At 36.4% G+C, this 12,234-nt stretch overlaps 1 protein-coding gene across 6 annotated transcripts in view; it reads right to left on the reverse strand.

Moving 5' to 3' along the window:
* Positions 1-1,472: 1,472 nt before the first annotated feature.
* Positions 1,473-12,234, reverse strand: part of NFIB (nuclear factor I B) — a 204,375-nt gene continuing 193,613 nt past the window's right edge. For 5 of the 6 annotated variants that reach the window (XM_081318239.1, XM_081318238.1, XM_081318237.1 and 2 more), the window contains one exon: positions 1,473-8,826. In XM_081318239.1, the coding sequence (XP_081174365.1) occupies positions 8,809-8,826 (18 nt within the window). In that variant the 3' untranslated portion in view covers positions 1,473-8,808. The remainder of the gene's footprint in view (positions 8,827-12,234) is intronic. The other variant, XR_014025195.1, reaches the window with a different exon arrangement.

Here is a 12,234-nt window from a genome sequence, read left to right on the forward strand (position 1 = left end):
TATTTTCCAAAGCACCAGAAGGCAGGACAAGAAAACAACGGTTGGAAACTAATCAAGGAGAGAAGCAGCTTGAAATTAAGGAGAAACTTCCTAACAGTGAGGACAATTAATCAGTGCTTGCTGTCAGAAGTTCTGGGTGCGTCATCGATAGAGGATTTTAAGAGGAGACTGGACAGTCACTTGTCTGAAATGGTATGGCTTGAACAGGGGTGTGGACTAGAAGACCTCCAAGGTCCCTTCCAGCTCTATTCTGATTCATTGCCTGACCATTGAAATAGGAACAGAGAAAGGTGCATCTAATTTGGGGCCAAGTGAGATAACGATTATCATTTGCCCATGTTACAAAACTACTTCACACGCTGCATTGGCTTCTCGTAAGTTTTTGATTGCAAATCAAGAAGTTGGTAACCAGCTGGAAAAACCAGATAGCACAGGTGTTATCAGAGTGCGGGTCTCCTGTTATTTCTGTTTATCCCAGGGGTAGGCAACCTCGGCTCTTTTATGACTCTTGGACTTCAACTCCCAGAATTCCTGAGCCAGCATGGCTCTGTATGGAAACCTCTCCCTTTCCCCTCAGCATAGCTGGCTCAGGAATTCTGGGAGTTGAAGTCCACGAGTCATAAAAGAGCCGAGGTTGCCTACTCCTGAAGGTTTCATTGGCTCCCAGGTCTTTTCTTTGAAGCAGCACTAATTTGACTTAGGTGAAATGCCTCCTTTATTGCTGGTCCTGCCCTTTGAAATGAGTCCCATACCCCAATGTTTGGGCCATCCCATTTTCAAACTTTTCCTAAGAAAATCTAAACGTTACTGTATAAAGACTGAGGGTGAAAGTAGTGTTACAAAATCTATATTGCAAAAATCCAAATGACTACTAGATAATGACAAAATGCTGGAATTTTTGCATTTGTTGATTGTAATCAAGAGGCCATCCTATTCCCCCCCCCCCCAAAGACCTGATCTAGTAATCAAAATGAAGGCAACTATCCATAATCAGGTATCCGCTAATGGGCTTGCCACAAACTAGCACACATTGAATTATTGCAGTCCTGGTATACATTGGCTAGGTGAATATTTTTAAAACCTATCAGGAATTGTAGAACAAAAAAGACATAGGCAAAGAATAAATGCTCCAGTCAAGAGACCTAATAAAGTAGACATCAGATCAAGTCAAGGTTCTAATTTTAAAAAATCTTCCTGTAATACAGTTTAGAGGTAAACATTAGCAGTTGTTATCAAATAAGGATAAAAATGAAAGATTTGCTTCATTTTAGGAATTTTCTATTTTATTTCTCCAGCTTAAACTGTGTAGATACATGAACGTATAGAGCTCATTTAAACCTCAAGCAAAAGGAACAGAAGACTGAAAAGACTTACTGTGTGCTCTGAGAAACCAGCAAATCAAGAACATTTCCAAAATATTGCTAACCTATTACTCTTAAAGAGAGAAAAGAAAACACAAGTGACCAGAGGGCTGTAGCATAGCTCATTTTATTGTTTAAACAGTTTTGCATAGGAAATATATCTGCTTCCAGTAATTGACTGCAGTATGAGCAGCTGCTAGCAGTATAGGCTGGATATAACAGTAAATCACATTAACTCAAGCTTGATTTACACCAGTTTAAAACTTGTGGCAGCTGAGCTTTGTAACCTAATGAAAAGTACTCCAAAGAACATGTCTCTCCTGCAAATAAGCACAGTTCTTCTCCCCAGAACCTCTTCTTGCAAACCGTCTGGGCCCAAAGTCAGTCTGGTTGCCGGAGGTCCCTATTTTGTAAAAGTGAAAACTGCAGAGTATATATGCATCCTATGGGTAAATTTATCATTACACCAAAATTCTGCATGCGTTTAAAAACAAAACCAACGGAAGTACATCTAACGTATTGGGGACCTCCGGCTCTGGGGAGAAGTGGAGAAGGGCAGACCATGCCAGAAGTTTTAAAATGGATCAACCCTGGTGTGTAGCTAGCAAGCAATAACTGACTACTTGTCACCTACAGTTGCACTAAATGTATCTAAAGAAACACACAGCCCTACAAAAATTGTTCTTAGAGAATTATCGTTGAGATTGGGGTGCTTCTTCCCAGTTCACTAAAGTCCTATATGATATAAGCACAAATTAACAGCTTGATGAAGACAATCTAATGTAGCTCTTGAGAAGTCTAAGCCTGGGAAGGTGTCACCCCTCACATTCTACAATGGTGTAGTTTTCTATTTTAAATTTTTTTTTTGAAGTAGATGTTATCTGAAACATATTTACAACTGAACTCAACAGAGACTGTGAAACTGAACAGGCACTGGTCATTTTTTTAAAAATTTCTCTCACTTTTTTTTCTTTTTGGTAAACATTTTTTTGCTGGTTTTTTTTTTGTCTCTCTCTCTCTCATTTTGCATCAACTTTTCATGAGTCCATGCAACTTCAATGCCCTCTATGAAGAATGCATAATAAGCCATACTTCTTTTTTTTATTTTTAAAAAAGTCCTTCTGCATATAGATACACATTTTGCCACATCAGTCCCTGTAGCACAGTTTTCAAAACCATTCTGTCAAAAATACAGTAATACAAAGACTGGATTCAGTGGCACTGGCTCTCGCTGCCGTCCGTCGTTTTTTGCTTGCTGCGTTTGTTTTGGGTCTTCCTGGAAAGATTTTGAGCACTAAACGCAACGGAGGCCTGAATGAGCGTGGGGGGGGTGGCGAGTGCCACTGAAGCTCCTTTCACAAAGTCAACATACATTTTAATTGCAACACACAGATAATCCTAAGGAGTAATAACTAGTGAACCCTTTTATTATATATATAAAAAAAACTACTTACAACCATCGAGGGGAAAAAATTGCAACAAAAATGTATAAATTGACCGTCTCCTGCTTTGTCCCCTTTGCTATTAACAAATGTGACGAATAGAGCTGTGGCATGGAAACAGTACAAGAGTTGTCATGGCAATAGGTTTGGCTGATGCAAGGGTCATTGTGCTGGGTCAAAGGGCAAACCCAGTGGTCCGTGTTATCCTCTGACTGTGGGGCTCCAACACACCCACAACATTTTGAGGAGATAGAAAAAAACAGGGGAACTCTCAGAAAGTGCAAATATGAAGGAGGCAGGTTTCAGCTCCTTCCGCATGGAGTAGGACATTCAATTTTGAGCTTTCTCTGTTCAACATTATTTGCCTGCATTGTTTTTCATTTAGCAACTTTTATAGAAACCCAATAAGAAAATAAAAGCCTAGGAAGCATGCAGCTGGCAAATGTTAACAAAAGACCTTGGCAGGAACATGTAAACTAGAATCAATGTCATGCTGGAGGCATTACTGCCAGCACGTGTGTAGAGATTTTTTTTTTGTCAAGGGTGAATACTGTACATCAAATGTGGGATGCAGCCTTCACAATCTCACACAGTATAGAAAATTTAGGATGACTTAGATACAGGACACACACTGTTGACAGAGCTCAGCATATCCTTGTGCAATCTCATTCAGTAAGTCCTTACGAAGCTCTTAATTGCAAATCCAAAATTTTGCTCCCTGAGGACACTGCTATATGAGACATAAGTACTGTTTTCATTTTTCTTTCACTGAAATTCTCTCCCGGATGCTCTGTGAACCTGCTCTTAAATACCATCATGTAACAATCACAACATTTTTGCTAAAGGCCATATATACTAATAAAAAAAGACAGTGGTGCTTCCAACATTCTGAAATGCTCCAAAACCCAACTTTCCAATACTAAATACAACAAAATAACCTTCATAAAATATAACTTTTCTCCATTTACAATTTCTTTTAAAAGGATCAGTAACCTATGCTTTTCAAGCATAGTGAAATATCTCGTAACATGGACAGATTTATTTTTTGTTTGTTTTAATACATAAATTAAGAAACTGGAGAGTTTTAACCCGAGTCCAGTTTCCAAACAAGGAAGATTCTTGTTTACGTTAGAAGTGGAAATGACATACATTTCCATTATAATTGCTAAAAATTAGCTTTACAAACGAGGGTGCTTTAAAAAAAATCTTAACAAAACTATACAGTGTACAAATTACTGTCTACACGCTAGGTGGGTTCATTAAGAAGATCCTCTGTTCTTCTTTTCATTGCAGCTTCACAGGTTCATTCACATATTATAAATGGAGCTGCCCACCTGAACACACAACTATATTGCTATATTTAATATTTTGCCATGTCTATGTACAGTCTCCTTCACTGCCTTTTTTTCCTTAGTCAAGCCTCAACTGTTCATTCATTCTAGGGGAAAATACACTTCAGTGACACTGCCAAGAGGTAAAGGCTGCAAAGCAATTGAAAAAAGGCAGAACAGTGCACATAGAACGGGGTGACTTGATTTTGTCAGAATAGACTTCCTGATCAAGGAGCAGGTTAGATTAGATTCGGAGTTTGTAACACTTCGTTCTGCACTGGAATTCTCAGCTCTGAGAGAAGTGTAGATGTGGATACAATAGATCTTTTGATTACAAAAAGGGGCAGAAAAACCCACAGAGAGCATTATCCTGAAAATTTTGTCAGAATTATGGTCCAAATGATCGAGTAATTCAGTGTCAAGAAAGTGGATCTAAAATAGCGAGATAGCCTTTTATAAATATTTTCCTTTTATGAAAAAACAAAAACCCATCCATTTGATTGGTGTATTCATTAGGTCAGGATTATTATGAAATTGAGTTGCAACTGTTCTCTGTCAAATTCTGCTTGTCCATTATACTATTGCACTTTAAAGTCTGAATTCCTCTTGGTTTCAGTATTCCAAATGAAATGAATTATTTCTGGATAAATGGCTGCTGCACTCCAGCCGTTTTTAATGAACCTGTTCCTCATTAAAAGATAAACTGAAAGAACAGTGCATCATTTTGTGGGCCACCAATTCTCAGTGTTTGTACATTTCAGTTCTTCCTAACAGCCATATATTTAGTGAATTAATTCACTTACAAAGGGGCTCAGAAAAAGAGCTAACATATAGTTGGTTTCATTCTTACTTTAGCTAAATACAAACCTTACCAACAATCCTAAAGCCATACAACTGCCCTTAGAATTTACAGAAGCAACTTTCTCAAAAAAGGCATTTATTAGCATGGGTCAAAGCTTAAAGGGAATCTGATTCTCTTTCAGCATCAATAGTTCTCAGCACCATTTTAAAGAAGGCTGCAACTAGTAAAATACCAACTAATTCAGTGGCAATGCAGGTGGAAATTGATTGAAATATTGCACCTAGCACAAAAGGCCATGGTCAAAACAGAAGATCGGGATTATTTTTATTATTTTATGGCAACCCTAAGCACTGCTTATTTCTAGTTGGTTGAAGTGTTCTGAAATACTGCTCTGAGAAAAAGTGAACGTTCACATGAAGTTATAAAGGTGTGTGAATTGCCTATCAATTTATGTTTGCTGAAACTAAAGGCAAATAAAAATTGTGTGTTAGTTTATAAAGAGACTGAGCACTTCCTTGGGTTTTAGTTTGTATTTTCAGTACAGACTCCAAGGACAAAATACCGACATCCATGCCAGTTATGAATACTAACATTGGACACGCACTTACATTCATTTCTATCTTGGAGACAGCATGGGATTATGTTGGTTGGTTGGTTGTTCTTTCACTGCTGTGCATAATACAACTGATGGGCATTCTCTCAATTAGAATGCAGACAAATATACCATGTCTACATAAAGTGTTATTTTTTTTAAAAAAAAAATAGATTGTAAGACTAAATCATTTTCATTTTTACCTAATCTAAGCTTTACAACTAGTTATTTAGAAAAGAGCTAGTCTTCGTAAAAACGTAAAAATAAGACTGACTACTCTTGTGTTCTTGTCAGTACTAGAAATACAGTGTGGAAATTAACAATTTAATAGTGCTAGCTTTGTGCAAGGGGGCTGTGATCCCACAGAATCACCCTTTATCCAGAGAAGAAAACCTTTATAATTAAGCCATCAGATCCGACAGTTTTCTATATTACTAATTTTAATATCTAACCAGGTTGTCCACAAAAACGTGGTATGTGTGCATTTTTGTGCTTGGCGATTTGTACTGAAATATAGAAGCATAGATCTATATGGGAGAAGGGTCACAGAATGGATCTGATCCAGCAAGACAATCCACTGACAAATTAGTCATTGACTGATCCAGTCCTTCATTCCTACCTGACCTCTGACAGTGGAAATCAGTGATGTTGGGGAATGCAGAAAAGGGAGGCAGAATCTCATTTCTTGTAAGAGGACAAAGGAGACAGTATCATGGAATTCCCACTAGAAATGCCTCCATTCACAGAAAACAAATACTGAATCCAATTCAATATTTAGTATACAATTAGCATCTTTGGAAAATGTTTTGTCACGTAGCATGTACTGTTTTGGTAGTATATGCTATGTGATTTTTAAATCTCAAACTAGGCTTTTATATGATGGATGTCTAACTTGCAAAATTTTACAGGGCTTTTGATCTCTGTGGGTCTTGAGATATATATTTTTAAGTAGATATTTCTTTCTCAAATCAGGTCTGCCTGCAATAAAATCCATTCTGATTTATTTTTCATTATTATTATTATTATTATTATTATTATTATTATGCCTGTTTTCAAACCAGAAATGATTTCAGCTTGCACCCCAGGTGGAAAGTTTAAAAGAAAATACCTTTTTAGGTTTTTTGTTTTTACATCACAGTAGGAAGAAGAGTTGCTTTGTAGCCTTCACCCAGCCAATGGTGCGCTGCTTCACAGCTACACTGTTAAGTGTTAAAAATCCTCCCCACCCACCCCAGAATATATAGATATAGGTACGTAGTTTTTAAAAAAATCCCCTGTCCATCTCTTAGTACACAAAAAGGACCTCATCACACTGCAAAAATAGCAGTACCCACTTTGGTCAATTAAAACAAACAAACAAACGAACGAACGAACAAAAAAGCATAGATTAATCTTTTGTCTTTTAAATCTGTGTACTTACCTATAATAACCAATACAGCTAAAAGCACTACCTACATAGGCAAAACTTGGTATTGCATAAGTCGTATAAATTTGAATCCCCTCCCCCCAATATTAATTGGAAGATGAAAAAACATGAAAGATTAATAGAAAAAACACCAAAATACTGAAAATATTGCTGGTCGATTACAATTTTTAAGCGGCAACTATACACAGCCATGATATGCTTTATAAATGTGAGATAACTGCTTAAAAAATCCATGATGTCACTTTTGTTGTTGTTTTCCCATCTGGAGTACAAAATATTTTGTCATAAAAATGGTACAGATTTAAAATGATAATAAATGCAGCAAAACAAGTGTAGTGATGTCACTTTTTAGATTTCAAGGCAAGGCACGTTATGTGGACATTATAACTTCGTGCAAATTAGGATTACTGGATAGAGTAGTTTTAAATTATTCTTTTTTATAGAGACATAGAGGCAAAATGCCCATGCACAATATTGTGTATATGAGAAATCTGTCAAACAAGGCTAATTTCTGAGAGCACCATGCAAGTTTCCAGCACCCTGTCAATAGGCTTTTTAAAGAGTGCATTTTTTAAAAAAAAATATTTCAGATCCCCTTCCCACAACCTGACAACCTATCATTCCCATTTGTAAACCAGAAGCTATGCCCCTGTGACATGGATTTACCTCTCTCAGTCTCTGTCATGAAGGTCCTAGAGAACCGTTTCCATTATTTATGGGTTCTTGATCCAACCAGTAACTTTAAATAAATAAGATACCTCAAAGGAGGCAGAAGCTAAATCAACGTAAGTGCTGTGTTTCAATTAATTTCTTTTTCTCAAGTAAATGATTTGTCTTGATTTAGTTAATGCCTTTTAATGACCCCTCCCTTTCAAAAGTGAGGGGAAAAATACATTTGTTCGAATACTTTTGAAACTTATCTTGTCTTTTAATCCCCTCGATTTAGAGTCCAAGGGCTAAAGGACTTATAACAATTATCCCCTTTAGATACAGGTTTTCAATTGCACTTGCCTCTAATGTTTTCATTAGCATGGGGAATTATTTTAGTGTCTTTCTCAGGTTTTTGAAACTGTCATTTGAGACGATAACACTTTCTTTTACCCAAAGTAAGGCATTGATTTTATAGAATGCCTGCTTCTTTAAACGACTTCCTGAAAAAATTTAAACTGGATAACACACTAAGAAAAGACTGGGTTAAGGACCTAAGTTAAATAAATTGGGGTTGACAACTAAAAGCTGAATTTGTTTCTTTTTCTTTGAAAAAATCTTTTAGAAATCAGACTGCCAAGGAAAAAAGTGGCTTCTGGCCTTTCTTCTCTTGCAGTTCTGTGGATGCCTCCTAGCCTTTGTTTTGAGAGCTAACTAGGAATAGTGATCCCATGCGTAAACAACAAGAATACTAAACCAATAAACTAGCTTATCATGCAAATATTAAGGCATCTAGAAAGTCAGTTAAAATATATTGTCAGAGACAGAACATCTATTTCCCAGTGGATTTCATAGAACAAAGGCTACTCAGGAGAAGCGTCTTTCCACGCATCAGTGAAATACCATCGATCCTCTCCCCCAATCCCGTTTTTTTGTCGTTGCTGTTGTTTTGCCATTACAGTGTCAATCTTAAGGGAATTAATGATTGTAAGTGCTGCAATTGCTGGTTTATGTTTCTTCTTTCTTCAGTTTCTTTGCTTTTTTTTTGTCCCATCTTCCTTTCTTTTATAGTATTTGTTCAGTTTCAATCTCCCTCAGTTGCTTGTTTCTGCTTGAAGAAAAGGCTCTCCAATTATGTTCAAACCATAATTTTGGACATTTGTGGGCAGAATTGATGTCCTGTTTGATACTTGAAAGGGGACCAAGCTAGCCCAGGTACCAGGACTGTGGAAGGAAAAGAAAAAAAAAGCAGAAAAACATTTAAAATGTTGAATGAATATCTGAATATATGAAAGCCACCCAACCTCATGTTTGAACAATCATTCTAATAGCACTTTTTAAACTTCAACGTGCAAATAGAATATTATACAGTGACTGATTGCTCTATCAATTTAATCCTAAAACTAGCTGTTGCAAATGAGTAAGTGCTTAGTATAGGCTGCTTTCTGCCATTTAACACAACACTGGATGCTTGCAGAGTAGAATATTATTCCTATCAGCACGAGCTTCTCTTAATAACAGCGTTCACATTTCATATGCAGGTATAGAGAAACAATGTTGTTTTATTCTTTTCCTTTATGGGGGAGACTATTCCATGAAAATGAATTGTAATCAGCAACAAACAGGATTCTTGTTGCAACATAACTTGACAACTTTAACATTTGCCTAAGTATTTCAAACTGCCCAACGTATTCTAATTGTGTTAAAAAGGTCCACACAAAGTATTTATCAGTGTTATTTATGAATCTTTGGGGAATGGTACAACTCTCGTAAGTTATTGTTATGCAAATCCACAAGATTTTTACAAGCCTCCATCTAGCTGTATATTGATTAGGTTAAAAAATACACAGCATTAGCCTTTGTATTATAATTAGGTTTATACACTTATAGAGGAAACAAATATTGCTTTAAAATGTAAAATAGTTGCTGAGATAGATAAATATTCAGATTAAATGATTAAGATTCATGTTCTGCACTACATTTTTTATGACCCTGTAGTCCCTTAAGTACATAATATAACTGGTATGCATACAATTACGTTAAGAAATTATTATTTGTGTTGTTGCATCTATATGCATATAACATTTGCCATAAAGATGCAACAGTAGCTTCCCACCACCAAGTGATCCACACATATTCTGCTAATTGTAATTCTTATGATTACTATGGCCTTCAAGGGCTAAATATTTCTCTTGGCCTCTAATGGAACTAAAAAGACCAAACATAAAAATTGTGTTGTCTTCTGCAGGAATAGATCTCATGCAGGAGAGACAGAAGCACAAAGAGTAGCATTAAATTAGTTGTTTTAAGACAATGTTTGATTTTTTTGACCTGGGGATTTTTTTTTATTAGTACTTCGTGGCAAATATAATGTAAAGCGGACTTAAAATATTTCTAGTCTAGAAGTCTTACAGAAATTAGACAACACCATTCAGTCCTATTTTCAGAATTAATGCCCAGTTAAGAAGACCAACTTAACAGAATGGCTCTAATATTTTTTCAGGTTAAATAAATCTTCTGATTTTTGCTACTAGTTTAGTAACAAATTTTAACAGTTTTGTGAAACATGTAATAAGCTGTTAATAAGAAATTGGGAGAATGTTATCTGTAAAGTTATTGAGGAAAATTATCGACATGCTATTGTTTAACTTGCAGATTCTTTTCAGCCACTGATAAATGATGCTAGCCCCAAGTCATATCTGAGACAATGCCTCAGAACAGGAGACCTGTTTCTTATATGCTTATATGCTTTAAGAATAGTATATGCCTTAAGAACAGATGCAGCATGCCTGGATCAAAAGTAAGCCATTATTAAACTAAAAGGTTATAATCAAGATATACTGTTGCTGTCATTATTTTGCATTTTTAATTCTAATAGAAGTTGAAATTTGTCCATTAACTTTACATTTTATACACACACACACACACACACACACACACACACACACACTTATTTGCCCATTATGCTAATACATAACATTATACAAAGCAAAGGATAAGGGAAACAAGAATAAAGGAAAATAAATTGAGAGTAGAACAGAAAATATTTAGTTTATATGAACATTCAATATTTTCCATAACTTTCTATCCTTGCAAGCTATCTTTGCTTACACCACATCCATACACTGATTTATACATTGCCTTTTATTCTTTTAACTTCTGTCCTAGGTCTGAGGACATCATAAAATTCAATCAATTAAAACTCAATCACAGCTTACAATAGTTTTCCCCTTCCTCTCCATCTATTAATTCTTCTTTCATCTTGTTAAGGAGATCTGTGAATACCTCTCTCTTCATTCAGTCTTTGGCAAAGGAGAGTGAGATCCCAGCTTCACTCAATCTGGCCTATCACACTTGCCACTTTTTCTTCATATCTTATGTTTTACTGATTTTATTGTAAATTCTCTGATTGTTGTAAGTCGCTAAGAATTGTTGAGACTCAAGTGGCATACATGTTTTAAAGCAACAATAATAAGCCAGCTCCCAATGAAACACTACCCTGACCTAGTTGTAAGTTTGCTTGGACTGAAGATCATGAGAGCTGTGTCAGAGGTTCGACCACACTGGACAGGACTCATCAGGGGAGTCAGATGAAGACAGTGTCTCCTGTAAATAATATGGTAAGATGTAACATACAGAAACCTATAGAAGATTGGTCATCGCCTGGATCAACAAGGACTATACTAGATTTTGGAGATCCTGTACATGTGGTGTCAAGTGGACTAGAGGACTCAGGACACTATTTGAGCAATTAGAGCCAACAGCTCCCGGACTACTTCAACAGTATATCTGTTGAAAATATACAAAGACTTGATAAATCAAGTCCAATGAGGAAAGGAGATATGAAAAGAATGCACCAATTCTGGAAAGAGTAGCATCCAAAATCAGAAGTTACAAAACAGAGGATAGCAGATTAATGTAGATCTGTCAGCAGCAGAGAAAGCCAGCATCGCTATTGAGCCATTCTCATACCCAAACCAGGGACCTCTACTCTACTTTCTTCTCAGAAAGAACAAAGTCCTCTATCTGAACAAAAGTGGAATTGAAACAAATAACTGAGGATATAGAATACACAAAAATGACAGAATAAAGTTGCCTGCTTTGAAGCTTGTAACAAAAAACCCCCTAATAGTAGCACAAGTATTAAAAGATGTCAATATTGAAATATTGAATATAAGCACCAGCTCATTGCAAGAAACACACCTAAATGTACAGCTAAGCTGCAGTTTTGGATGCAAAATCAACAAACAAGAAAAAAAAGCCAAATAGCCCATTCTTAAATTGGAAGATCAGGTTGGAAAACAAGATCGGCATACTAAGATCAGATGCAATCAAGCTAAAAGAGCCTTGGTGGAGCAGTGGGCTAATGCCTCCTTAAGTAACACCAGCTGCCTGCAATTAGTGCAGGTTTGAGTCCTACCAGGCTCAAGGTTGACTCAGCCTTCCATCCTTCTGAGGTAGGTAAAATGAGGACCCAGATTGTTGGGGGCAATTAAGCTGACTTTGTAATAATGCCGCTTGAGGTGTGTGTGAAAGCCCTAATAAGCAGGCATATACATAGAATGAAGGCTACTGCTAAACTTGTAAGCCGCCCTGAGTCTTCGGAGAAGGGCGGGATATAAATGGAATTAA

Source organism: Vipera berus, assembly GCF_964194415.1.
Source record: "Vipera berus genome assembly, chromosome: 2".
In the NCBI taxonomy this organism is placed as follows: Eukaryota; Metazoa; Chordata; class Lepidosauria; order Squamata; family Viperidae; genus Vipera; species Vipera berus.